The sequence below is a fragment of the Bubalus kerabau genome, chromosome 11, assembly GCF_029407905.1.
Source record: "Bubalus kerabau isolate K-KA32 ecotype Philippines breed swamp buffalo chromosome 11, PCC_UOA_SB_1v2, whole genome shotgun sequence".
NCBI lineage: Eukaryota > Metazoa > Chordata > Mammalia > Artiodactyla > Bovidae > Bubalus > Bubalus kerabau.
Window position 1 is genome coordinate 14502516 of NC_073634.1, and position 25304 is coordinate 14527819.

A 25304-nucleotide genomic window follows, 5' to 3' on the forward strand; every position below is an offset into this window, starting at 1 on the left:
AAAGCTTGTGTTTTGATAAAGGGGGAGACCCACACACAGGTCAGCTGCAGGTGGGACCCAGCAGTGTGTGAACAGGGTCAAGGTGATCTTGAGGAGGTTCTGGTCCAGAGGAAAGGGGCTGCAGCCAACTCTGAGATCAAGATAGGATTTGGTAGAAAGGAAGGCTTTGGGGGCAAGATTGGGCCTGTTGTGTGGACCTTGGAGAGCCCAGCCTAGGAGAAGAAAAGGAGCCCTGTGTCCAGCTATGGGGCTGATCCCTTTCTCCCCTGGAAGAGGGGAGGTGCAGGGTGGGAGTGAGTACCTGAGTGGGGATGGCATATTGAACACTGAGATTTAAGAAAATTAATCTCCTCTAGAAGTTGCAAAAATAAATCCTGGAAGTGATTGCTTTGGTGCCCCTGACCCTGTAGACATAACTCTCTGGTGACCTGAGGCTGTCCCCAAATACCAGTGACTACTAGGGCACACAAGGACCCCACCTGGCAAAGAGGAAGTAGGGGGGCTTCTGTCTTCAAGGCGACTGAATCTTGAACCTGAAATTTGCAGAGGGAAAATGTATGTGATGGCTGTTGGTGACATCTGAACTGGGTTTGCAGTAAGTGGAGTGGTGGTTAGTGTCCCATGAGTTGGAGGCTTCACGGGAGGTGGGGTGAGATTGTTCCAGTTCTGAACATCCTGGCCTGGAATCAGCCTGGACTACGGGCACCCCGTGTCTGGCTCAGCTCTGAGTCCTGAAAAAGCCCCGAAGGCAGGTAGGTGTGGGTTAGTGGGTTTCCTGGCAGCCTTGTATTTGGTTGGTTCTTTCTTAAAGCTCGTGGGAGGGTCTCTGAGGGAGGAGAAAGAGTCCAGTCTGGGTTGCCCCAGGAATATAAGGTGGGCAAGACTCAGTTTGCACCCTCAGAGACATAACTAACCTCACATATAGGGGGAACTGCCGGACTGAGAGGTGGGGGCGGGGCCGCGCAGGCACCAACTGAGAGTCCTGGAGGCGGGGTTCCACGCCACCGCTTCTGCTTCCGGGTCTGGCTGGTCAGTTTCCCACCTGGAGAACCACTGCATCGCCCCCCTAACTACCTGGTCTGCTACAGCTTGGCATTTTACACCACCCAGCAGGCCCCCCTGTCGAGCACCCCAGAGCCTTCCCATGCAGGGTGCTAATGGCGGGGCCTCTGCTGAGGAGGCTGTTGGGGGAGGCAGCCTGACTCTCGACCCTGGGAGCCCTGGTTGGGTGAGGGAGTCAGGACCGCCAGGGAAAAAAGACAAAAGAACACTTACAAAGCAGCCTACTTGCAAATTAATGGAGCGCAAAGTAAAACTGCTCCAAGTGCTGAGGGAATGCACAACAATGGGGAGACAAGCTGTTGTGTGGCGGGCCTCAGTTTCTCCCCTCGAGGGGAGCTCTCAGAGACGAGGTCCCTGGGTTTCCAGCTAGGATAGCACAGGTGGGGGGCATGTTCAGATGTCCCGTCTCTGAGACTGAAAGGAAAGGAGTCTCAAGTCAGAAGCCAAGAAGCCTTTAGCACCAGAGCAGGGCACCCCTCTGAGGAGCTGCACACCCTCCACTACCCCTCCTCTCAGGTCGGGGCTCACACTCCTGCTCCAGGGTCCTGGGGAGGAAGTTGGTTTTGGACTCTGGGCTGGGAGAACAGCCCCATACCCCCACGTGATCCCCCCAACTCAGAGGCAGGTGTGGGGCTCTCTCCCCCAGCCCTGCGTCCCTGCCCTGGATTGGGGCCTTGGGTTCACTGCCCTCCCAGGACGGGTCTCAGCTGGTTGCGGTTCAGACCACACCCTCCACGGTGGTTCCTGAGGCCGCTCCCCAGCCTCCCTCAGTCCCTGGGATCCGGGTCTTTCCTCTCTCCCAGGCATTCGCACATCTCTCCATCTGCATATTCTAACTCCCCCAGCTGCCTTTCCAATTCCTCCCTGCCATTTCCCTCTCCTCCACCCCTCCCCCTGTCCTGCTGTGTTCACTCTCCCGCCCGGGCTGGGGCTTCAGAGCCCACTGTTGGCTGCTGTCTGAGCCCGCCTCCTTCCCGGGTGGGGAGCCAGGCCTGTACAGTGAAGACCTCAGCCAGCCACCTTGAGAGAGGAGCGGAGGTCACAGCCCCACGTGGAGGGGGCCAGTCTGTCCAGTGTCCCCACTGGAATGAACCCATGGCCTGCCCCTCACCTTTCAGGGAGGAAACCTCCCTCCATGACCCTGGGGGAGGGACAGTGCCTCCAGGGAAAACACACCCTCCTGTCTGTCCCCAGGCTCTGGCCACCCTCAGGGCCTGAGGTCCCAGTCACTGCCCCTCCTGGTCCTGCTGGAGAAGTTGTGCATGTTAAATCTCTTCAGTCATGTCTGATTCTTTGCAACTCTATGGACTGTAGCCCACCAGGTTCGTCTGTCCATGGGATTCTCCAGGCAAGAACAGTGGAGTGGGTTGCCATGCCCTCCTCCAGGGGATCTTCCCAATCCAGGTATTGAACCCAAGTCTTTTTATGTCTCCTGAAATGGCAAGCAGGCTCTTTATCACTGGCGCTGTTGTAGCCACACGTTCCGGGAAATAAACTCACTCAGAAGCACAATGCAGATAGTGGAGTGCAGTTTATTACACCAGCAGGCCCAAGGCAGAGTCTCCTCTTAGCCTGACCGACTTTTGTGAAAACCTTATATACCTTAAATGTACTGCTCAAGCCCACATCCCCAAATTCCTTAAACCTAGCCTGGAACGTGTTAAAGGGAGACACAATTAGGTTACAGCCATGATTCATAATCAGAAGGGTCAGCTGGTTATACATTGTAGCCTACACCAATCGGTGCCATAAAGATTACAAAGGTGATTGACTGCGTAGGGGATTATTACATTCTTTTTGGCAATGGGAAATCTTGGTATGGAATCTGGTGTTTATCAGTCCAGGAGGCCAGTTCGGCCATAGGTATGTTATCCCCATTGCTACTGTTGTAGGAAGAGGGGGCCTCCCCTCCAGGGCCCCGAGAGCAGACCCTTGTCTAACACTCGGAAAAGAATTGTCTGAGGAGACATGTGCTGACAAAGCAAGAGATTTTACTGGGAAAGGGCACCCGGGTGGAGAGGAGTAGGGTAAGGGAACCCAGGAGAACTGCTCTGCCAAGTGGCTCGCAGTCTCGGGTTTTTTGGTGATGGGATTAGTTTCCAGGTGGCCAATCATTCTGATTCAGTCCTTCCTGGTGGCACACGCATCGCTCAGCCAAGATGGATGCTAGCGAGAAGGATTCTGGGAAGTGGACGGACACGCGGTGCCTCCTTTTGACCTTTCCTGAACTCTTCCGGTTGGTGGTGGCTTATTAGTTCTGTATTCCTTACCAGGACCTCCTGTCGTAAAACAGTTCGTGTGAATGGTTCCTAGAGAGCCTGGCCAGGGTGGGCAGTTTCAGTGTGCTTCCCCTAACTCTACCAGGCACGTGGTCCAAAGCTCACTGAAAGTGCAAGATGGAGTTTCCTTCTTTTGCAAGATGGAGTCAGCTCAGCCTATTCCTTTCCTCCCTCGGCGCCACCTAGGAAGCCCCCTGGACTGAGGCAGAGGGAAGGCCAGAAGGGTTTGAGTTTGATTTGGGCCATTCTGTCCCACTGCTCTTAATCCTGTGGAAATTCCCCTCCCCAGTAGATCAATTCAGGCTTAATTCAACAGCTGGTCAGATGGTGGGGTCTAGGCCAGTGGGGAGGGCTGGGGGACAGCCCAGCCACCAGGATCTACCTCCTTCCAGCTGGAAACAAGGGCAGTAACAACAGCAACATTAACACCCCTCACTGAGTACTTAGTGTGTCCCGTCTTTTACTGAATAGAACTGACAAGTAATTGGATCATTATTGGGACCTTAGCAGGCACATTCTGGGCCAGACTGTCCCAGAGTGTGGTCTGGGGATCACCTGTTTCAGACTCAGGGAGGGTTCCCAGGTGTGGTACCCACAGAATCAGGATCTCATGAAGGTGAGCCCGGTTTAACCCCAGCCTGGATACCAAAGTTTGAAAACCACTGCTCCCAATTCTGCTGTCCCCTTAGAGCCAGAGTCACTCTTGGGATTTGTGTCTGGAGGTAATTACAGGAGGTGTGGGATTTGCCTGCCCACACACTGAGGCACAGCCCCCAGGAGGGTCTCTCCCCTGCCTGCTCCAGGAGGGGAGGGCAAGAGTCCCAGTTCCGTCTTCTTCCCACAGAACCGGTCTTCCTCCAGTGAAGGCTGACACTTCCTGAGGGCAGCGTTAGTACCCACCCAACATCCCTTGGCAAATAATCCATCCTGCTGGTGCATCCCACCCCAGGCCTCCCCCAGGTAGATGGCCTGTGGTGTTCACTAGGACCCAGTGGATTGTACAGAACGAGATGCTCTGATGGACAACACAGTGAAGGTGGACCTGCCAACCACTATGGTCCCCACTCTGTCTGGAGAGCTTGTTCCGTCATGGGGCTGGGGGACCTGGCCCCAGAGGGAGGAGGCTTTCATACCCCTTTCCTGTCCAAGAATCCCTCCTGACACTCGTTGCAGGGAGGGGTGTTAGCTGTGAGCTGGCGATGATGTGGTCAGAGGGTCCAAAGGCAGGAGCCGGAGCAGCTCAGTGACAGTGCTTGCTGGGAGTCAGGAGTCCAGATAGCAGCCCTGCCTGCCTCCTGCAGACTTGGCCTTGGCCTTGGGCAAGTCACTGTCTTCCTCTGTGGCTTTTGGGTCAAAGTTGACCAGGCGGCATGTAATCTTCCCATACCCAGAAGAGGATCATCCCCTCCTGGCTATGCACATGTGTGTATGCGTGTTCGTGCACGCGTGAATGTGTGTGTGGTTTGTTATGTGCTGCCTTCATACAGCAGAGGACCATCTTCCTCTGCTGTATCCCCATGAGGTCCCCCCAGCCCCTGCACAGGAGCAGGGATCGGCAGCTTCCTCTATTGTCCCCATTCGGGGTCTTCTTTCCACAGTGGACATGCAGTGGGGTGGGGCCCCCACAAGTGCTCGTTTATGAGCTGTGGTTGAGAGTTCAACCAGCAATGTTCTTCAGGGCAGGGCCTGGGGAAATGGGTGCCAATGGGTGAAGGTCCCCAAGACAGAATTTCTCCACTGCTATTTGACTACTGGCTAGCACTGGCCCTTGGGCCCAGTGGGACCCAGCGTGGTGGCTAGTGGCCAGCTCACTCTGTCTCCGGGTCTCATGGCTCCCCCTTCGCTCTCTTCCACAGGACAGCTCTCCTGCAGGCGCGTCCCCGGCTGCTCCTCCCTGTGCAAAGCCTTGTGTGCCTGGCAGCCTTCGGCCTGGCCCTGCCGCTGGCCATCAGCCTCTTCCCTCAGATGTCAGAGGTCAGTGGAGGGAGGGGCTCAAGGGCAGGACAGGGAAGGTTTGCAGTTTGGTCATTTATAAACCAATACTTAGTGCTGACTCCTTAGCAAGGGGCTAACTAGGCACTGGGGTTAGAACATGAATGAGACAGGCCCAGGTTCTAACCTCAAAGAGCCGAGGTCAGGCAGTGAACACAGCGATGACACAAGGAATAACAAGTGAACGGTGAGTGGTGTGAGGACGGGAGGTGTTCGGCTGTGGGAGGGGTCAGTAGGGGCCCAAACGGCGCCTAGAGAGACATGGCGTTTCATGGGGCCTGAAGGATGGGTTAGAGCTGCCCAGGCATGTAAGAGGTGAGGGGACACATAGGCTGAAGTCACCTGGTATGAAGGTAGGCAACTGAGGCCTGCATTTCTGGCGGAGAGGGGGGAAGATGAGGGGCTGGGTAAGGGGGCCTAGGGTCAGGTGGTGCTGGGAAGCTGGAAGCCACCACAGAAGAGCTCTGCAGAGCAGGACCAGAGTCCTGATTTTGAATGGTCCCTGTGCTTGCATGGTGAGGCTGGGTTGCAGCTCCAGAGGAGAAGGAGCCTTCAGGAGGCAGTGGCGCGCGTCCAGTGAGAGGATGGTGGCTTGGACCAGGCTGTTGGCAGTGAGCATGGAGAAAAGTGGGTCCTTGAAGAGAGAGTTAGGAAGCAGCTTTATCCGGATTTAACAAAGAACTGCATGTGGTGGGAAGACAAGAAACCGGCAGGATATGCGCCTGGCTACCAGGCAGATGTAGGTACTAAACAAGATGGAGACACGGAGGTGCTGACATGCGGGAGGACAGCGAGTGGAGCTGGATGCGTGCATGGGGCTTGAGCCTGCGGAACACATGAACGGAGGTGCCCTGTGGGATTTGGCTTTGGGTCTAGAATCCAGGAGAGAGGCCTGGGCTGGAAGGACAGAAGCAGGGGCCCCCAGCCTAAACAGTGATGGAAGCCAGGGTAGTGGGTAGGACCAGTCAAGGAGTGTGTGGTGAAAAGAGGCCTCCAGAAGCGTGCTGCCCAAGGACGAGTGGCCAGGGAGGTAGGGATAGAGCCAAGTGGGATGAGACGTGGGGGCGTCCTTAGACAGCAGACCTTCCTGTGAGGTCAAGCTCTGTGAGGTTGAAGAGTGTCCTTGGTATCTCTTGACATGAAGGCAAACCCCATCCCAAGGGATCAGTGGGGCTCAGCGGGGGGTGGGGGTGAGGAAACAGGGTGCCAGGCTGACCGCTTGGTCTAGAGGCTTGGGATACAAAAGAGAGAAGAGGAAGGAAGCCAAGGGGAAAGAGAGAAGCAGCCCCACCACTGGAATGAGATGTGGGGTCAAGAGAGGCTTTATTTTCACTGTTTACAAATGGGAGAGACTGGAGCTTGAGCAAATGCAAAGGGAAGACCTCAGGAGAGAAGGAGGACGTTGGAGGGGGAGGATGGAGAGCATGTCCATGAAGTTGGGGAGGCAGGGCACGGAAAGCAGTTCGGAGGATTCACTCGGTGCGGTGACCCCTCTCCCCTTCAGTAGGGAGAGGCAGATGCGGTTGGGGTGGAGTTCAGGGGTGGGAGGTTAAGGAAGTTGTTCTGATAGCTCCTGGGGTCTCAAGACTGAGCAGAGGAAGGAGGAGAGTGGGAAGGGGAGGTCAGAGGGCCATGGAGAAGGCTGGAGACCTTCAGAGGGGAGAGCAGGAGAGACTGGGGACCAAGGAAGTCAGAGAGCCTGGAGGGCAGGGCCAGGGGCCAGCGGAGGGGATGGCTGGGGGAAGGTTCAGGGCTGTGGGGGTGGCCAGGGATCATCTACCCAGAGGTACGGGGCCAGCTCCAGTTTTGTCTGGCTGGGTGAGGCATTTGGGAGGCTGGTATGAGTTCAGGAGGAGCAGAGGACTCCAGAATCTTAGCTGGGTTGGGGTGAAGAAGCACTAGCAAGCTGAGTGAGAAGAGCAAGGTTTGGTGCAGAGGCAGACCTATGGAGGCAAAGAACGACCACGGCGTCACTGAGCTCATGGGAAGATGGCGGCTGTGGCTGCAGCACCAACCCTGCTCAGTCCTCGCCAGAGGGAGTGCGAGGGGCCAGGCTCCCCCAGGGAAGTTGAGGAAGGTGGAAGTAAGGTCCTGGGTGTTACACCTAGACTGCGAGGACTGGAGACATAGGGTCTTAAAGCAGGAGGAAGTGACCCAGCCTCCAGGCCCCAAGGAGGGTATGGACTGGCGTCACTTCCCTCCACTGAGTCCCAGAGTTTTAGGAGGAAGCTATAATGGGAAGGGGCTCCTGTCTTGGGGGCCAGCCCAAGGCACGTGGATGGAAAGCAGTATCCTCATGCCCACGGGCCCAGCCTTGCTACAAAGCTGGGGTACCCTTCCAAACCTTATAGCTTACTCCCAAAGCTGAACAGCTATATCCTGATGCTTAGGGACTCTAAATGGAACGGGGGGTTCCAGGTTGCCTGGAAGCTCCGAAGATGGGAGGGAGGGCACTTGTTAGTGGTCCAAGCATCCCCATGTGGAAGGCCTGAGCCCACACTCCCCATAGTCACGAACTGCATCTCTGTGCAGTTGGGCCGCGTCTGCAGTTCTGGGCAAGAGTTGAGTGCTCCAGGTGCTTGCAAGCACCCCTGTTTTCAGAAGCCTGGAGTAGCTCCCATAGCTCTACCCCTCTGCACAGGGGAGAGACCCAGGGCAGAGAAAGCCCACGAGGGAACTGGAGCCTGTCCCATTGGAAGAATTTTCAAGGTCATCCAGTTTAGCACCCCCCTGGCTCTCTATGGGGGGAAATGGAGGCCCAGAGAAGCTGAGGGTCCAGCCCAGAGTCACAGATAAGCCAGAAACTGATGTGGGAGAACACCTCAGATGCCGGCTTCCAGTTCAGAGCTCCCAGGAGGTGTTGCATCTACTTGTTTCGTGGGATTTTCTCTCTTTTCACCTACCCTGGGGCAGTGAGAGAGGAGGGAGCTGGAGCCTCTCTGTGGTGGTGGAGTCTAGAGCTGTAGGTCTTTGGAGGCTGCTGCTCTGGGACAAGTAACAGAGAAATGGCCACAGTCCAGCCACTCCAGCCTCCAGCTCTGGCTGCCGAGAGGTGGTCTAAGGGAGCAACGTCCAGGCTCCTTCCTTCCCCCATGCCTGCCACAAATAGGCGTGGAAGTTAGTTCTGGGTGTCTAACCAAAGTCCCTCTCGTTGCAACCCAAGCCTCTTTCTCTAGATTGAGAAGAACATAGTCATTTTGTAATAAATCTCTAGAACTTTCTCTGGGAAAGGAGGGTAGGGCCATGATTTTCAGAGCAACCTCCTCGCCTGCATCAACCCCACAGAATGCAGGCTGGCCTGTGCATTATGGGGTGTTTGGAGGCCTGTCTCTGACCTGTGGCACAAAGGCCATCAGGCCGAGAGGACCTCGTTCCCTCTTTCTTCCTCCCAATTAATTCTCTCTAACGAGGTGCTGCTTCTGCTGTGTGGGGATCACATCTCACATCCCAGAAGCCAATGGGATTTGCCACAATGAGTCTGGACTTGCTTGGGCTGACCCAACCTTGCCAAGAGCCACCAAGGCTGTCAATAGGAGTAATCGCTGGCACACTAATTAATTAATTAGGTGACCTGGAGATGGAATTTAGGAACTTGTTCCTAGAATGGCTGGCCTGCAGTGATTGGTATGGGGTTTCCAACCCACTAACCCCAGAAGTTGAAGAAACAACTTCAATCCCCTCTTCAATTGCTGGGAGAGTTTTGTCTACTCTTTTCAAACTAGTGTTTCTGCCTATTAAAATGGTGCTAATTTTAAAATTAAAATTGCAAATGATAATAATTATAGCTACCATTTACTAAACATCTACTGGGCCAGGCAGCATGCTGGGGTCTCTGAGTGCCTTGTATTAAATCTTCCTAATATTCCTTAAGTCAAGGGAGTACTCCTGTTTATCAAGGGGTGTTGCCTAGACAGTTAGATATATGAGTCTCAGGCTCTGGGGAGAGATTTTGGGGGGGGAACATGGAACCTTTGATGCATGGGGGAGACTAAAGCCCTAGAAGTGTCGAGGTTGCCATGGGAGGCAGCAGCCAGGGGAGAAACCTGATGAGCGCTTTCATGGACCCTGAGGACAAGGCCATTTTGAGGAGGAGGGGGCTCCCTGCAAGTGAGCTGCTGCGGAGGGGACTAGCAGGGGTTGACAAGGCTTGGCAGCCCGGGGCTGTAGCTGGACAAAGCAGCTGAGGAGGCAAAGTGGTGGTCAGGATTCTGTCTCTGTTCTGAGAAATGAGCTCAGGGATGGGAAGCCACTGGAGAACAGCAAAGAAAGTGTCACTCGCCGGTGTTCTGTGAGACAGTCAAGGGATGGGACACATCGGGTGGCCGCTCTCCTGTGAGATGGGGGGTTGGGAGCCCGGGGAGAGGGCCGTGATGGGGAAGGAGTCGTACAGCCCAGGGCGGAAAGGCCTGGCCTCCCGGGGGTCCTGGGGTCCAGTAAGCAGAGGACCCTGGTTGATATGGTGGTGAAGTGTGATTCCAGAACATGACAGTCCTGCAAGGCAGGACCAGTATTACTCCATGTTTACAACTGGAAACTGAGGCATATAAGCAATGTGCCCAAGGCCCAGAGTTGGTAATAATGGAGGGGGCTCTGTATTCACAGAAGGATTCCAGCACCCTCCCCGTCCACCCCCACCTTACTGTCAAGTGAGAAGGCACAGGTCTGAACCCCAGAGGGCTCCTTGCTAATTTGCCAGTAGGAACTTCCCAGTGTGTTCCCCCAGCCCTCCTCCTTCATGGGGAATCCATGTCCACATTCACAGGGACCTTCTGAAGTCTGCCTTTGTTCTCCAACCCAGAGCTGAGGTCAGGTGGGGATGGGGGCCTATAGGCCAGCAGTTTGGGTAGGAAGCTTCCTTAGGAGCTTGAGTGTGAGAATGGGGAAGCAGGGTCTGGCCTCCCTTCTGAGCCCCGGTCCTGTCACAGGGAATGTGGGGTGTGTCCTGGTGGATCCTGGGGCCTACAGGTTAAGGCTTGGCCAAGGCCAACTCAGCCAGGCTGTGCCCAGGCAGCAATGGGCCCATCTGCATCCCCGCCGCAGATATTGGGGTGCTTTCCCCTTTTCCTTGTAATTGGGAGGCCCATGTCATAGCCCCTGCTCTCAGGGAGCTCTGTTCTGGGAAGGCAGATAGAAACCCAATAACCAAGGAATGTCGGGTGCGGCACAGCTAAGATGGAAATAAAGCAGGGTGCTGTGCTGGAGCTCGCCCAGGGCCGCGCCGGTCGCAGAGGCCGCCCTGTGGCATGTGGGGCCTGGTTTGTTTTGACCTTTCTGGCCCTGCCCTCTCTGGAGGTTGGGGCTCTGGGCTCCAGGCCAACGTTGCCAACTCTGTCCTCCCCCAGACACACACACACACACACACACATGCTGGTGCCTAGGGTCCCTCAAGGGAGATGTCCAAGGTCCAGTCTCCGGGCCCGTGGGCTTGGCTGACCTGGGGATGATGAACGTCCCTCCCGCTCTGACAGCCAGTGTTCCCCACCTGGGAGCACTTCCAATCCCATTTAATGAACCTCTTGTCTCCCCACAGCAAGAGGCAGCACCTTTGCCAAGTGCCCCGCCTGTGGCCCTGCCCGCTCTGTCTCCCTCTCTCTTTGTGCCTCTCTCCCTCGATTCCTCTGGGCTTTCCCCCACCCCATTCCCCTCTCTTCCCCCCGCGGTTCCCCCGGGAGCTTGGGGGGCTGGGGAACCGGGCAGCACATACAAGCCGGAGCCATTGTTCGACAATCTGTTTTTGTCTTCATCTTGTTGGCAGGCGGCAGGAGAGGAGCAAAAGGTTAATGAGACACTGTGCGGCGGGATTACCGCGACGGCGAGCGGCGGGCGGGCGAGCCAGCCGTGGTGACAGGGAACTAATTAGGAGCAGTTTAACAGGAGGAAAAAGTGAGATCTCCTCTTCACCAACTGTCAATAATTAGCTGGTTTGGTGAGGTTGAAATGTGTCCACAGGAAAAGGTGGGGCTTTTCTGTGGACGAGTCAGGCTCGGGGCTCCAGGGGCCCCTGGGGGCTCTGTCCTGTCCCTAGGTGGGGTTCAGGCTGGGGGCTGCCCCACGTGCCCCGGGTATGCCCTCCTCGCCTCTGCCTGGCATTCCCCCACCTCAACTCTCTGTGTGAGTTTGGGCTTCACCCCAAGACCTCCGTTTCCTTTGCCACAAGATGAGGGGTTGGAAGTAAGCTTTCTCCTGGTTCTGTCCATTAGGATTCTGGAAGTGAACCCATGAAACTGGGCCCTGGTACTGGAGCCAGGAGAGCTGATGGCGGGCTGTAGGACCTTAAGTCAGATGCTGACTGTAGGGTGCTTCTCTGGTAGTGTGGGTGCACCACCCTCCGGGGCCAGGCATGGCTTGTGAACGGTGCTGAGTGGCAAATGGGCAGAACCTTCCTTGGAACATGCCTTGGGGGCCCTGGACCCTGACTCAGCTCCTCAGCCCTCCCTGCAGCAATAGGGGTGGGAGCACAGGAAAGAGTGGCTGGACTGCCTCTGTAGGGCCCAGGGCTCCCCGAGTGTGTACATGTCTCTGTCTCTCCCCTGCACCAGCTTCGCAGGGTCTGTGTGGGGCGAGGAGTCTGGTTCACTAGCAGCGAGGGTTGCATGTCTCTGTCTCTCCCCTGCACCAGCTTCGCAGGGTCTGTGTGGGGCCAGGAGTCTGGTTCACCAGCAGCGAGGGCTGTTGCCCTATGATTGCTGACTGTGGATTGTTGGTTTGTTGGTCCCTGACACCTCAGCAGGGAAACCCCCTCTGCCCCTCCAGGCTCTGCCAAACACCTTGACAGGAAGAAAAGACATCATCTGAGCCCCCAGGGCTTCCTGCTCAGAGCTCCCCCATCAGCCCTGCTAACCCCCAACCTCTCCCTCTCAGCCGAGCCCTTCCTTAACTCAGCCCTGGAGGGCCCAGGGCACCAGAAGCTCAGGCCCTCCCATGTCCTCACTCTAGTCACCCTGGTCTCAGAGATTGGCTTTTAGAGGTCACGTGCATGCTCTAGATGAGGTGTTTGAAGGTCAAGCTTAGCCATGCCCCTGTTCACTCCCCTACTCCTCCCAGGTCCCCCTCCCAGCTTCCATAGTTAAGAAACAAAGAGGCACACCATCCCTGTATGGGAAAAAAATGTGGGTACCCCCAGTGGGTACCAGAGCTTCCACCATCTCTCTCCTCATCACTAGCCCCCAAGTAAATGATAGCAACCAGCTTGGCTGGAAGCTGTGACCTGCCAGAAACAAATGTCTCTCCTAGCTTGCCTCTTTTTCTCTGAGAAAGCCTTTGAATTCCCAACCAAGAATGGGGAAGAGTTGGGAATGAGCTCAGGTTCATACTCAGGTCTTCCCAGGTGGCACTAATGGTAAAGGACCGGCCTGCCAGTGCAGGAGACGTAAGAGACATGGGTTCGATCCCTGGGTCAGGAAGATCCCTTGGAGGAGGGCATGGCAACCCATTGCAGTATCCTTGCCTGGAGAATCCCATGGACAGAGGGGCCTAGTGGGCTACAGTCCATAGGGTCGCAAAGAGTCAGACACGACCGAACTTAGCACGCAAGCTGTTCTGGAAGAGGTTCCTTCTCCAGGAAGTCCTCCCTGATGAGCCCCACTAGGATCTGTCTCACCCAACACGTGTAGACTCTGGTCACATGTTTCCTGCATCCCAACTCCCTCCCCAGGATGGTAGTACTGTCTCCGGGTATCGCTAAGGCTAAGAACTGGTGCTATTTAGCAACACCTAATGCAGAGCATGGCTTATCTGGGCTCACCTTGACTTCATTGCTTCCTGCTTCTCCCACTCTTCCAGGGCTGACACGAGACCAGAGCGATGTCTAGGGGGCATCGTGTCCCTCTTAGGTCCACCAAGATTGACCATCTCCCAGAGCAGGTGTTTCCTCCCCTCCAATCTTGAATCCATTTCCTACTTTGCTTGGAGATGTTTGTTTGGGGCTTTTCTCCTTTACTGCTTTAATCAGTCCCTATTGAACTCTGAAGTGGGCTATTTTTGCCATCAGAAATCTGCCGCCTCCCCGCCCGCTGCTTTCTTGGAGTTTGCCCACAGGACCCCCCAGGAGGGATGGATGGGAATGGCAAAGCCGCTCGGAGCCCAGGAACGCCAACGCCACCTGTCATGTTGCCTGTTCTGCACACCCCCACCCCAAACCTGCGCGTGCACGCAAGCCCACACACGAGCACGTGCACGAACATGCACACACGTGCCCTGGTGACAGGCATCAGCAGGGCCACCTCTCAGGCCATCCCTCCCCAGTTCTTTCCAGGACCTTCTAGAACACCTATCTAAATAGAGGCCAGGAAGGAAGGAGGCTTGGTTATGCAAAGCTTTTGCGGAGACAATTAAACGGGTCAGTATATGCAAAGTATTTCGGGTGTACCTGGCCCACAGCAAGGGCTCAGTCCTGTGAGCTGTGAGGAGACACAGGTAAGCAAGATCTAGGCTGGTGGTGGGATAACCATGGAGTCCTGACTTCCTTAAGCAGGTTTTCTAAGCCTCCAAAGGGTTCTCTCATCCACTTCTTGGTATTATCCACATTGCAGCCCCAGGAGTAGAAAATCTCCCCACCACACATATGGGGAAACTGAGACCTGAAGAAGATGGGGGCGGTAGAATGATTCTGAGATTGGCCCGGCAGGGGGCCCCTTGGGAGCTCCAAATGGGGAGGGGGCTCTGCACATTCCCTGGATGCACATTGCCTGGCGGGGGTGGGGGGGATGGAAAACATAACATAAGATCCCCGGACTTGAGGAGTTCGGTTTGGTTCAACTTTTATGGAGGACTGACTATGCACAAGGTGACCGAAACTGCCCTGAATGGCTCACACTGATGTGGGGGCGGGCCCGGGATTCACAGCTGGTAAGAGTACGAATCAGTGCGAGGCTGGGGGTGTGGTGGAGAAGAAACAAGTGCCCGGGGCACCAGAGGCGACAGCAATGGGTTTGGTCTGAGAAGATCAGGGGAGGCTTCCTGGAGGTGGTAGGCAGCCTTAGCGGATTAGGCCTCAAAGCCTGAACACATGATGGAGAGGAGTTGGTGGATGAGGAGGCAGGAGAAGGCGGCAGAAGGCCTTGAGTGTCCAGTTGATGAGTCTGACATTCATTGGGAAGGCAGTGGGGCCCAGCGCTGCCACTGGAGGCCTGGCCCAGGGATCTAGGCTCAGGCCCCAGCTGCTCCCAGCCCTGGCCTAACACCCCTGTCCTCTGAGAATGCTCAGGGTGATGCTCAGGCCTGGGCGTGCATATCTAAGCAGGACCTGAGATCTGCCCAGCCTTGATGAGAGAGGGTGGTTTGCGGCTGCCCAGTGGGCAAGTTGGTTCCATGCTTGGCAGAGTTGGACAAGTTGGTGCCGGCTTGGGCTTTGGATCTGTGTCAATGTCGCCACCGCCTGCAGACCCTCAGAGGCCCAGACCCCTGACCAGGAGCAGGAGGCAGCTTTGAGCCATGTCACAGGGTCATGCGTATCACCCCACCCCCTGCCCAGCGCCTTTGAAAGGGAGGCAGAAAAGCCACCAGAAGAAAGGCAAGGAGGAGGAACTTCTTTGTAGTAGGTAAAAGCCGCAGAGAATGGGGCACAGACCGGGGATCCAGTTTCCTGTTTATGTCTCAGCACCTTAGCTCCAGGTTCAAATATGTAAACTATCCGGGGGCTGCGGCCTGCAGGTGTGTGTGCTCCCAGGCTGCGGAGGCAGAGGTGGCCCCACATGCATTCCTGCCTCTGCCCCCTATCCAAGATGAGCCAGGAGACAGAGGCGAATAGCTCAGGGTTAACCCTTCCAGCGCCACCAAGGAAGCCCATCTGGCCGCTCTAGGGTGCTCCGGGGCCAGTGGGCCTGGGGGTACTCCGGGGAGGCTGGTGCTTCCTGCTTGCTGCCTCTGACCATAGATGCAGCTGGAAGTCTGGGGCTATCTGCTCCAAGGGGAGCAGAGTCTGAGCTGGGTCTGGAGACTAGGGTGGGGCCTCGGCTGGGGAGGGCATCTGGATGAGGCTGTGGGAGCCAGGGTGCAGTTCTGCCTGGCAGTCCTTGAGTGTGAGCAGGACAGCACTGCTCATCTCAAGGCAAAGTGGGGCTGTTCCCAGCAACCCATGTCTTCTTGACACCCCCAGTTCTAGGGTGGGGTACCATCAGCCAGTGCTGCTGGATCACTTCAGCCAGGGCTCTGGCTCCCCATCCTAGACATCCCTTCTCTCGAGGCCCAGGCTGCTGGTCGACAGGCACCTGGGGAGGGGTTTGTCAGATGAAGGAAGGGACCCATAGGTTCCTGCAGGCCCCTTGGGCTGCCTGCACTGGGTCACCCTTCTCCCTGTGGCCAGTCCTTGTCCAGCCTTCTTTCTCCTTGTCACCTTCTCCCCAGAGGAGGCCCTTCAGAGCTTCTCTGTGGTCAAGCCCCTGCCCTTGGCCCCCTCCCCAGGGATTCTAGTCTTCTGGGCTGATGCTAGTGGCCTCTCCTTGCTACACTCACTCCTCTCACTGGGCCTTGGCCTCTCCCTCCATCCACAACCCACTTGTGAGCCAGTGTGGCCATCACACTATTTGTTCTGCTGCTGACGTAGCACGTGAAGCAGGGGGAGCTCCAGAGAACACATTCCTGGTCTCTACTTCGGGGCCCTGGAGCTGGTTAGCTGCCCTCCCTCAGTACCTGAATCACATTCATTCAGGTACCTGAATCACATTCATTTACTAGCACAGCCCTGGATATGATTTCTGTGGAGGAGACTCAGGCCCACACCACCCACCACCACCAACCGCAGAGAGGTGATCGTCAAAGGGCAGGTAGCACAGAGGTCCCTGCCCCGGCCTCCCCTGCTGGGCCCAGTGGTGAGGACCCCCAGTGGTCCCAGCATCCGTGAGTCCAGGAGATGCTGGGGCATTGGCTCAAGCCCTAGCTATGGTCAGAGAACTGGAGAGGCCTTAACCAATGAGCAGTTGAACTGGCCTGTGATAGAAGTGAGAGGCTAAGTGAGGGTTAGGAGTCCTCCTGGATTCTAGGGGGTCACCAAATCCCACCCAAATCCCACCCAAATCCCGCTGCCAAGAGCAAAGACTGAGCCTCTCAGTCCTCGCCGGGGCCGTTGTGTTTGCCTGATGTCCATGCTGCTGTGGTCTGTGGCGCCCTCTGTCACTGTCTCCGCTCCTTGGGCTGGACCCCCAAGGCCACCATCATGGGCTTGTTCCCTACACCCGCCCCTCAAATGTGCCTGTTCCCTAGGCCTGGCGCCCTCCCCTGCCATCTGCTCTTCTGGGCAAGCTCCTCTACTCCGGGGCTCCGACTGTGCTCTCACATCCAGGGCTCACTCTTCTGCCCAGGGACCTGCCCAGAGCTCCACCCCCAAGACCTACCTGCCTCCCCCGCTCCTCAACCTGGGAGACCCAAGCCTACCACACTCCCACTCCGACCCACCCCCCATATTCCCCTGCCTCTGAGGATGGCGTCACCAGCCACCCCGGCTCCCGAGCTAGAATTAGCAATCATCCAACGCACAGTCATCCTCCACACCTCCCTCTCACCCCCACATGGAATTGGTCATCAACTCCTATGGCTTTTGTCTTCAGAAAGGATCCCCGCACACCCTCCTGTCAGCCCCCACTGGCGGCATCCTAGGGAAGACCTGGCATCTTTCTCTGATGCCTGAAGCTGCCCCCTCACTTACTCCTCCATCCCACCACCACCAGCAAGATGGGGATCTTGGACCACCCCTGCTCAGAAGCCTTGCATGGCTATTGCCCTCAGATAAAATGCTGACATATTCAAGTGGCCTACGAGGGCCTGCCTGTCCCAGCTCCGCCTCCATTTCTGCCACATTCCAACCTGTCCACCGTTGCCCACACCAAACATGCCGTGCTGGCCAGCTAATGCTTTTCTCTTCCCCAGCAAGCTTTTTCTGCCCTCTCTCATCAAAACACCCATTTCTTCCTGGCTTCCCTCCCCTGAGAAGTCTTCCTTTCCTGTTCTTTCATCGGTGCATGGTAACCCCCAATGCGTGGTAACTCCTCCCCAGTTGCCATGGCACTTTGTCTCTCTGGAACCCATCTGCTTCCCTGTCTGACTCCTCCCCTAGACTTGAAGCTTCTCAAGGGCACGGGCTGGTCTTGTCCATCTCTGTGTGCCCAGCCTGCTGTATGGCGTTGGCAGCCGTAAGCATCCGCTACTTAAGGGCCGACTGAATTGAAATGAGAGGAAAAGCCTTAGATGCCATCTGTCCCCAAGTGCCTGCTCCTGAGTTGAGGGCCTCGACCACCGCCCTTCCCCGCAGCCTTCCCATTGCCTGCGTCTCCCCCCTGCTTCCCTCCTACCTGCTGTCCTCAGCTCAGTGGGGAGCTGGAGGAGGGAGCCTGGGTCTGTGACAGCCCCACTGAGAGGATGAGGTCTCGGTCTCCACCAGGGCCAGTGCTCTCCAGGGAACGGGCCGAGGAGGCTGTGGCCCTGGCCCGTGGTCCTCCACCATGGTGGTGAGCAGCCTCTCTGATTTTAATGCGGGACTCAGTGCTTCAGTGAAAGCCGGCATGGGAAGTTGCTAATAATGGCACTAAAATAAAATATGCTACATCTGTTATGGGTAGCAGAACAAAATTAGCTGCTCACACCTCTGACATCCAAGATGTCTTAACTTAAAATACTCCTTGGCTTACTTTACATCATTTACTGATTATATTTAAAAGAAATACAATTTTGCAATTACTGTTCTTTCCAGTGTGATATCTATGCATCATTTTCCTTTTATGTTTATATATTTCTCCTTCATTAGTGCAGTCTGAAGGGTGATTAGGATTCTTCAAACATTTTACAGAGGTTAAACGTTGATTAAGATTTAATTATTACTGTAAATAGCTTGGAATGACATATGGTGCAAAAGCCTGACATATGTGCATTTGAATAAATGAAGTGCTATTTCCCAGGATGCCTCAGTAGCTGTTTAACAGCTTTCCCGAAGGGTTATGTTACACCTCATGGTAAGATTGCTGGGATGTTATATTTTGTTGGTTTTTGCAGCTGAAAGCTAAGAACAGTTTTCCAGTTTTTTAAAAACATTGAATATTTTAAATACCTAAATTGTTTTGCACAAATTTTTGCTAATTTGTCTAACTAGGTTAAACATTTTCAAAAGCATTTAGATTTTTAAGCGTGGGCGCTGTGCATTGTGTCGGGGCAGCATGGGGATGAGGGGAGCGGCCGGGGCGGAGAGGACTCGGAGGCCAGCGGGGTGTGCAGGGAGGAGGTGGTTCGAGGGGAGCGGGTGGGGCGGAGAGGACTCGGAGGCCAGCGGGGTATGCAGGGAGGAGGTGGTTTGAGGGGAGCGGGTGGGGATGAGGCCTGGGCCCTGAGCCTGCTTCTTGCCTCTTTGGCCTTCTCAAGTGGGCTGTGTATCGGGATACCAGAGACCACAGGGGGAGGGTCCCTGCCAGTTGCAGTCCACAGTGAATCCCCTCTTGTCTGGCCTCAGACCTGAGTTCTCCGAAAGCTGGGCCAGGCTATGGCACCCCCTGCCTGCTCCCCAGGGCTGCCATGTCTTGATATATAGCACGTACCTGGGACCAGGCTCAGCTGAGCTGACTGGTGCTTCCTGATTCAACCCAGGGCAGGGGTCAGGCCGGGGCTCCTCACGGAGCCTCCCTCCTGGCTCCCTCAGGTTTAGGGGCTCCGGCATTCCCACTGGCTCAGCCCCCAGAGCTGTGGGTCAACATCCGGGCTGCTGTGGGGACTCCCAGGGGACCCCACCCTCCCGGTACTTTCTGCCTTTCTTCTTTCCACTCATTGGCTCAACACTTGAGAACACCTGCTGTCTCCCGGCCTTGAGGATGCACGATGCACAGCAGCATGCACTCGCTGCCTCATGGAGCTTGCGATCTACCGTGGGAAGAGGAGCAGGAGCAAGCAGTCAGCCTCAAATCATGTGCTACAAGTGTACAGAGGGAGGCAAGTGTGGGGCTGGAGAGGTGGCCACACCCAGCCTGGATGAGGGAAGATATCTGAAGCAGCGGCCTGGAAGCTGAGCGGAGGACCAGGGATTCAGAGTAGGCCAGGCGAGGAAGAGGCAGCGGGGCAGCTCAGGCAAAGACTCGGGGCGTGAGTAAGCCAGCGTATCTGGGGCACTGTGATAGGCAGGTGCGCTGTGTCTCCACTCCCACGGACAGGGTGGCGAGAGCGAGGCAGGGTCTGGGGCCCTGAGGGCAGTGGTGCCGGTGAGCCCTTTCACAACAAAGAGAGGCATGATCGGACTTGCTGCTGAGAAGGCTGACCCTGGCTGTGGTGGAAGAGGGGCTGGAGGGGGTGAGACAGTGAGGGGAGGGAAGGAGAGTGGAGGTCTGGAAGTCCCCGCGGTCCCTGGCCAGAGCACCGTTGGACGGTGGTGTGAAGCTGGGGTCGGGGAGGAAGAGATGAGGAATTCAGTTCTGTTCTAGATGGGTCGAGTAGAAGTACCTATGGAGCTGTGCGCAGGGAAGAGGGACCCCCAGACCCTGAGAAGCGTCCAGTAGGTGTCACAAAAAGGCAGCTGGCAGTAAGCTTGGAGAGAAAGACTTTTGTGGAGGGGAGTGGAAACAGAAGCCAGGTTTGCAGTGGGCTGGGAAATCAGTGGGAGGTGAGGAGCTGGAGCTGCCCTTAAAGGAGTGGACAATGCCTTAAAGAAGCGTGATTGTTATGGGGGGAGAGAGCCCCAGTGGTAGCAGGAACATGACCCGGGGTAAGGGAGGGTGTCAGATGGGAGGTTCTCTGCTGATGAGCAGGAGTCCCTGAAAAGGTGGGCAACAGGGTGGGCTATCTGGGAATGGTCTCCGGTGTGGGGTCCTCCGGGGGCAGGGATAGCCACAGTGGGGCAGCAGGAGGGCAGATCCGGAGCAGAGTGTGGACACAGGTAGGTCATGGGTTTGACGAGAAGCTGAGGGGTGCCTCGTGAGGCCTTCTGTTTTCACTCCAAGGTAGGAAGATGAGTGGAAAGCTGAGGGCGGGGAGGCTGAGGAGAGCAGAGGAGGCTTTAGGCAGCCTCTGTGGAGAATGGGAGATGGAGCTGACCAACCATGTGGCCCAGGGGTGGGGGTTTTCTGGCCACTGTGAGGGTCCAGCCAAAGTCAAGGACAGTGAACGCTGAGCAGTCTCTGCTAGGTGGTCAGGTTCAAGTGGGGAGAAGGTAGATGCGTGATGGAGCTGCTCCTTCTGCCAGTCAGGCCGGAAGGACCTTGCAGCTTGGAGAGGCTCAAGTGGTGGCCTCTCACATCCAAGCTGGAGGGGGAGGATGTGAAGACAGCTCTAGAGAGTCTGGGGCTGGGGTCGGTGGTCTGAAAGCAGATAGGAGAGTGAGGAGGGTGCTTGGAGGGACAGGGGACAGTGGGGTGCAAGAGGGTGGGGTTTGGATTTGAGTTTGGGTGGAACAGCCCTGGGGGATGAGGTCCTTGGAGATGAGGGAGATGGAGAACTCAAGGTAGGACCTTCCCCTACATGGACGTGCTGGCAGCGGATGAGGTACAGCTTTGGCTGGAAGGGGTGTCGTGAGCCCCTAAGCAAAAGGACAGGAAAAGAGGAAGATGTGCCACGAGGCGGCATGCGTGGGCCCTGGTTGGGGGCCGGGGGCAGAGGAGAAGCGGCAGCACCAGGCGGTCCTGACTGCTGCTCCCAGCTCCCCGCTTGTCCCCTCCCTCCCTTCCCCTCACCTTTCCTCTCTGCTCTCACTCTCTCCTCAGATCGAAACAAGCCAGTTAGAGCCTGAGATCGCCCGGGCCACGAGCAGCAGGACAGTGGTGTACAACAAGGGACTGTGAGCAGTGGCCGGCCGGCCTGGGGACAGAGCGTTGTCCAGGCCAGGAGTTGGGGGCAAGGAAGGAGTCCTGTGGGCTGCACCTGCGGGCAGAGACAAGCTGACCCCCACCCCCAGTCCCAGGCCACCTGGGGGAGCACTCCCCCCACAGTGGTAGGGAGACTAATCTATTCACGAATTAACATAAGGGAGAAGAATTCTGACACATTTACTATAAAAAATAATCAAGTGCATTTCTGGGCCTTACGTGGGGTTGTCAAAACTCTACTTAGCACAATTATGTGTGAAGCTGAAAAATTGTAGAGTGCCCACGGGGTAGGGTTAGGATCCTTTTATACTTAGTTTCTTTTTTATTTTTAATCAGAATCAAGCCTGGTTACAGCTGCCCAGAGGCAGCAGGTGGTGGGAGGAGGAGAAGGCCTGGGAGCTGGTGGTCCTGGTGGCTGGGCTGCTGGATTTAAGATGCTACTGAGGCCAGGCCCGATGGCTGCCTGGGCTGGGGAGGGGAGGCAGGCAGATGAACCAGCTGTGAGGAAGTTGCTCAGGAAGTGGCCCAGGAAGTCAAGGGGCACTGGAAGATTCCTTGGGCAGCTGGCTCTGAGTGTGGCCAGCCTTCATTCACACCTCTCCTGCAAAACCAATCCCTCTGCGTGAAGCCCAGTGACACACCGAGGCTGTCGTCACCCTTCAGGGAGCCCTCATCCGTTTGGGACCCGAGATGATTCTGGCTCCAGGCAGGAGGCCCTAAGAAGGAGCAGTGTTTGGCGGAAACTGTGCCTGCATTCTGGCTTCTGTGGGAAGGTCTTCCTTCCAGGCACAGGCTGGAAGCTGGGTGTTGGGGCCGAGGGTGGGGCTGGAGCCGGGCTGCCTGTTGTCATTTCCAGCCACCAGGTCGGCTACCCAGCTCATCATTTCCCGAGCAGGAGGGTCTTGTGCCCAAAGCCCAGATCTCTAGGCATCGACCTGAGAGTGTCAACCCCGGAACAGCGGGCCCTGGCTCTGGCACTCATGGGCTGTGTGACCTTGGACAAGTCTACTCCTTTCACTGAGTCTCCACTCTCTGTCTGGAACCAGAGGACTGTACGGAGGCATTCCCACCTGCTCTTTCCGCTAAACTTCATCTTTGCCCGTCCTGCTCAGTGGCTGGGCAGTCCAGGCACATCCCCAGTGTGGACACTGGACTGGGAATGGGGCAGGCTCCTTTGGAATGGCCAGCGGTTGGCCTCAGCACCGGAACCTTGCCCTTCTGTATGTGAACATCCTGGGAGCACTTGACCTTTGCCAAACACCTTACAGTTCTGGAGCAGGGGGCAGAGTGCCCGCCTGGGCCTGCGTGTGCACACGTGCCCGTGCCGTCGCCTCTCACCGTGCACAGGTCTCTGAGGCCCCTTGCTGCTGGCTCCCACTGGCAGGCCAGAAAGAGGAGAGCTCTGCAGGAGCTTTGCAGAGGGAAGCAGGGCCTGCGGTGAGGATGAACAGGATAACCCCCCTGCCACACCCCTGTCTGAAAGGCCCAAAGAGGAAGCCTGGCCTCCAGGCATCCCTCACCTGGCCCTAGCTGGAGTGGAGCCTTTGATATGCTCCCCTGGTGACTTCACCCTGAGAAAGAGACCTGGCCAGAGCTGAACACACACAGGGGCAGGAAAGGACCAGTGCAGGGCAGAACATGCGTGGCCATGGGCGGCTCTTCCTGTCTTTAGGGCAGGGTAGTGTGAGGTGCGCCTCCCACAGGCATTGACACCGGGTACCCCCAGAAGCCCCTGCTGCTCTCTCCTCCCAGCCAAACCCTGATGCCCCCTGCTAGCTCTGCAGGATACTGCTCTGAGGGCTCCCCACTTTCCAAAGGAGCAGCCCATCGGTAAAGGCAGAAGGCGGAGACAAACATGGAGGGTGTGAGCAGTGTTGGACGGGCAGGTGGTTTCAGCTAATCCCCCTGTAATGGGAATGTGCCAACGACTCGGGGCTGGGCATGTCTGGGGCCTCTCGTGAAAAGCTCACTTCAAGCTCACCTTGCCCCACCTCTCACAGGGTCTTGTTCTTTTGCACTTTACCTTGGGACCAAAACTGCCCACCCCAGCCCCTCTCCCATCCCCTCCCGGGCCCTGGCAGAGACGGGGGTCTTTCCAACTCAGTCTGTGTGCTTGCTGCCCCAACCCTGGGAGCCCTGTGGCCTCGGCGTCTCATAACCTACTTACATTGTCTCCTGGGTGATTTCTTGTCATGCTCCCAATGCAATTTCATGTGAGCTAAGGGGGTTTCTCCTGGAGAGAGGGAAGTGAGGGGTGGGTGGCAAAGGATCCCGATAGCTCAGTGTAATAGTGACAGAGGTCCCGGTTCAGGTGCTGAGTCCTGGTCTGGCTGCATTAAATACCGTGAGGGTAAACTTTTGGTCAACATACACCCTCTACTCTGCTGAGGCCAGAGGACAAGAGGCCTCGTGGGCAGACTGGTTCACATCTGGAATGGAGGCTGAGGCAGGACCCACTGAGGGCAGGGCCTGGCCCAGCTGTGCCAGAGCACAGGGCATGCCTGCCACTGACTCTTGAGCCCTGATGTCCCAGCCCACCCTCCTCTGGTCACTTCAAACATTCCCGCAGGCTTGGGGATACCCTGCTGCCATCCCAGAGAGTAATCTGAGTGCACAGGGACTAAAAGCCCAAGACGTTGAGAGGACCGACCGACCCCGTTCCAATCCCTGACTGTGAGCCAGCGGGTGTCCTGTCCTGATGGCCTGAGAGGAGAAGGGCCGGGGCACGGAAGCAAGGTGGTTTTCCAGCCCTGGGTCAGAGGGAGCGAGGCACCAGCACACACGCTGCGTTCCCTCCCAGGGTACTCTGCAGTGTCTTTTTAACCTTCTCAGAAAATTCCTCAAACTCTGTGATTTCTGTAATACTATTGAGCTGTGGGCAATAAATGATGGATTTAAGGCATCAGGGCTTGGCTTTGTGAATTGTGGGTGGGAAGGGTGGGGGTGGGGAAACAGTGGCAACCAGCCAACAGCTGACAGGATTTTGTGGGAAGGCCCTGAGGAAGGTGCAAACCTATCCTCTAGGAGGGTCAGGCCTGCTGGGAGGCCCATAGGGAGAGAGAGACAGAAGGATGGAGGAGCAGGAGAGGGCAGAAAGCTGGATGAGGGGGTGAGTTGAAACTCTGCCGAGGGACCCTTTATAAAGCAGGTGCTGAATGGAGCACCCACTAAGGGCCCACTGCAAGGAAAGGAGTAGAAAAGGGATTCTGGTAGATTCTCAGCTGCTGATAGCCGGAAGACAGGAGGGAGGCATTGCAGGGGGGATGCATTCTGGACTGCCTGGGGGCCAGGAGGGACTTCCGAGGGAGAGGTGTGCGCCAGGCAGAAAGCTACCTGGCATTGACATGCACCATCGTGTGCATGCTACCATCCCTGGCAACTCTGCCTCTTTTAGACTCTTCCACAGTCCCTCAGGGCCAGCCTTGGCCACCTCCTGACAGCTCTCGCTCCTCCAGCTCCAGGCAGCTCCCAGAGTTCCTGAGGAGGTGAGGCCTGGCTTCTTCTCTGGGACCTCCAAGCACCGTCCGCCCTCTGCAGGGAGGAGCTGATGGAGCCGATGCCCTCCCCTGCCAGGCAGTGGATGTGTGGTTCGTGGTCAGGCAGCCCTGGGTTCCGGCTCCAATTTGGCCTCAGCATGACTGTGACTTCTAGCCGATCACTTCCTCCGTTCACCCATTCATTCAGTCAGGTGTTTATGGAGCATCTCCAGCAACGCTTCGGTGTGGCTAAGGGTATAAAATGTCAAGAACAGCATTGCTCGCTGGACTGGGGTAAGTACTGGAGAGACCAGGTGAGGAATGCACCCAGACTCTTCTCCACACGCCTCCCAGGCGTCAGAGGGGCTGCTGCCTCCCCTACCTAGGCACAGGGCCTCCCTAGGAGGGTGAGAGGAGGAAAAGGACAAGGGAGGGGTCTGTTCTCAAAATGATGCTTTTAGGTCAGGGGCCTTCTGGTCTCTGGGGAATTTGCTAAGAGCCTCACTGGCCACGGCCGCCATCCGGACGGAAATCCTCGACTCTCTGGACAGACGCAAATCCCTCCTGGGAGCTGTTTGTTGTTTTTAGCTGGTTCGGGGGCTCAACTTCTGCCCAGCCCAGAGATCATTGACACTCCAGGAATGTGGCTTCCCCTGGCCCCATCCCCACCCACTGGCCCCTAGGGCTTCCCTCCTCCCACTCAGGCCACGGTTAGGAGGAGAGTCAGA

At 56.6% G+C, this 25304-nt stretch overlaps 1 protein-coding gene across 3 annotated transcripts in view; it reads left to right on the plus strand.

Moving 5' to 3' along the window:
- SFXN5 (sideroflexin 5) overlaps positions 1-24002 on the plus strand; it is a 126087-nt gene extending 102085 nt beyond the window's left edge. For 2 of the 3 annotated variants that reach the window (XM_055539662.1, XM_055539664.1), the window contains 2 exons: positions 5198-5315; positions 20999-24002. In XM_055539662.1, the coding sequence (XP_055395637.1) occupies positions 5198-5315; positions 20999-21076 (196 nt within the window). In that variant the 3' untranslated portion in view covers positions 21077-24002. Of the gene's footprint in view, positions 1-5197; positions 5316-11088; positions 12291-20998 lie in introns of those variants that run through there. The other variant, XM_055539663.1, reaches the window with a different exon arrangement.
- Positions 24003-25304: the final 1302 nt, after the last annotated feature.